At 33.4% G+C, this 2,469-nt stretch overlaps 1 protein-coding gene across 1 annotated transcript; it reads right to left on the reverse strand.

The window, feature by feature from the left end:
• Positions 1 to 375: 375 nt before the first annotated feature.
• Positions 376 to 1,446, reverse strand: LOC129873251 (transcription termination factor MTEF1, chloroplastic). Its single transcript, XM_055948305.1, has one exon. It carries the CDS (start codon positions 1,395 to 1,397, stop codon positions 501 to 503), a length of 897 nt encoding a protein of 298 aa, XP_055804280.1. The 5' UTR covers positions 1,398 to 1,446; the 3' UTR covers positions 376 to 500.
• Between the last annotated feature and the right edge of the window lie 1,023 nt (positions 1,447 to 2,469).

Here is a 2,469-nt window from a genome sequence, read left to right on the forward strand (position 1 = left end):
TGTTAACTTTAAGAATCAAAATCGCACACTCTAAATTATCAAAAATTAAATGTATATAGTCAAAAATTATGTAATAATAGATAGACCAAAATCGCTATTTCCCCTTTGTCTATATATACTAGGTATTACTTATGGATATAAATTTATAGAAGAACAGAGTAGAGTGGAGGAGAGAAGAAAGAAGAGTGGATTATTACAACAACAACAATTCAGTGAAATTCCACGATATGGGGTCTGGGGAGGGTAGAGTGTACGCAGACCTTAGTCCTATTTTGTTTTCGAGAGACCTCGGCTCAATAAAAGCATAAAAAGATGTCAGATAAGGCTAAAAAATTAAAAGCGTTATGGAAAAACAAATAACGAAAGCGTCACATAAAATAAAGTAATCAAAATATAGAAAGTATATTAGGAAAAATAATATACTAGGATATTAGTTTTAGTGAGGTGAAGAGTTAGAAAAAAACAAAGGATTTACAAATAAAAAAGAAAAAAATTACTCCTTATCCAGTTTGTTGCCTTATCAAGTCGTTGAACTCTTCATCAGTAGTCTTGAGCATTAATGACAATGGAATTGAAACTCCAGTCTGTACAAGTTGAATGTGCCTTGGCTTTATTCTTTTATCCAAACTAAAAGCAAAGTACTGAGGAAAGTCTTTCAATTCATCCAATTGGCCTTCCATTTGTTGTGAAAAGTAGTCAAATTTAGGCTTGAAATTATTCTGAATGCTAAAAGTAAATAGTCCTGGACACCTCAAAGTCATTTGGACAGCTTCAGTTGTTGAAAATCCTAAACTTACCAAATAATGAAGCTTGGGTATTAAGGTATTTTGGACACTAGAAACGAGTAAGATTGGATCTTGATAAGATAAATGATGTACATCTGTGAAGCCAAGTCTTTGAAGATAAAACAGAGTTGGTTTAAGTTGATCTTTAACACTGCAAATGAGCAATCTTGGACATTTGTTGATGACCTTCCTGAAGTTTTGTTCAGGGATTCTTAGGTCTTTTGAGAGGAAATTGAAAACTGGGTTGAGTTCAGATTTGATATCTGATGTTAGAATTGTTGGGCACATCCCAAAGATCCTTGCAAAGTCTTTCTGGTAAAGTCCTTTCGATTGAAGGAAAGTGATGATGGAATGAATAGCGTGTAAAGAAGCTGTGTGAAGACAAGGGTTTTGGGAGAGTGCTTTCCCTGAATCAACACCCATTATTTCTAAGCACAAGATTTTCTCCTTGAATTGCAACGAGATGTTCTTGTGAGTTGGTTGATAAAGTGGGTTTTTTTGGAGAATGGATTTTGGTTTTGTTGTTGATAAAAGTTGATCTGAACACGACGATGATGATTTCTGAACAGAGAAGCATAGACAAGAATGAAAAGATGTTGCTGCACTTGACATGTTTTCTGCTACTAACTATTTTTTCCTACTTTAGTCTTCTTTTAAGAGAAATGGATTCCTTTCTATCCATTTGCACATTTTTATAAGGCCACCTGGCAGTTTGCTTTCAATTTATTGGCTCGGACTTGATTGTGTAGATTGGGTAAGCATATTGTAATTTGATGCACCATGGTTTTGGACAAGTAACTTATCCTTGCTGGTAATGAAACAGCACTCTAACCATCCGTTTCAAACAAGGACTCATTTAAATCACGGAAAACTATCCATTTACACATATTATATTATCATATTTATTAATACTCTCTACTAGTTAAAAATCTCTCCTTTTTTAACCCTCTCATTATTTCACTGATACATCACTTTTACCTTATATCAGTTTTCCTAAATTCTCGCCTATTCTTCAGCCTCATCGCCGGCAATTTCTTTTTTCAATTTCAGTCCATCTATTACTCAATTTCAAGCTTCTAAGTAAGGTATATTCAAGTTTTTTCTTTACTGGTATCTCACTTCTTTCTCACCTCATTCGATTTCCTCTGTTTTCTTCTGTAAGTTTTTTTTACTCATATTGTTCACTGATACACATGGAATCCACTCCATCTTTTAGTGTTGGTCTCACACAGTTGAATAAAATCAAAAAATTCTTGTTTCATTGGACGAGGTTAGATCCAAGCATCGTAACGATCCATCGGTGATGGATAAGCTACGTGAGAAATTGAAGTCGAAATCCCAAGTTCAACATTCACCCCAAAAAGTCGACAAGAAGGTTGAAGGGGTTTCAACACGCCCTAATCTCCCAAAAGTATGAGTTCATATAAGATATTTTTTTTAATGTTGTTTTTTCATAAATATTTACTGCTTCTGATACATATAATTTTATGTATTAGATTCGTATGTATCAACCTTTAATACTTCTGATACATCGTGATTTTGTATCAAATGCTCATGTATCAGGATTTACTGCTTCTGATACATCTTATTTATGTATCAGATTCTCATGTATCAAGCTTACATGAGAATCTGATACATCCTGTTTATATTATTTTTTTTAAAATGTCATTTTTCTGAAGATTTA

This window comes from Solanum dulcamara, chromosome 11, assembly GCF_947179165.1.
Source record: "Solanum dulcamara chromosome 11, daSolDulc1.2, whole genome shotgun sequence".
NCBI classification, from domain to species: domain Eukaryota; kingdom Viridiplantae; phylum Streptophyta; class Magnoliopsida; order Solanales; family Solanaceae; genus Solanum; species Solanum dulcamara.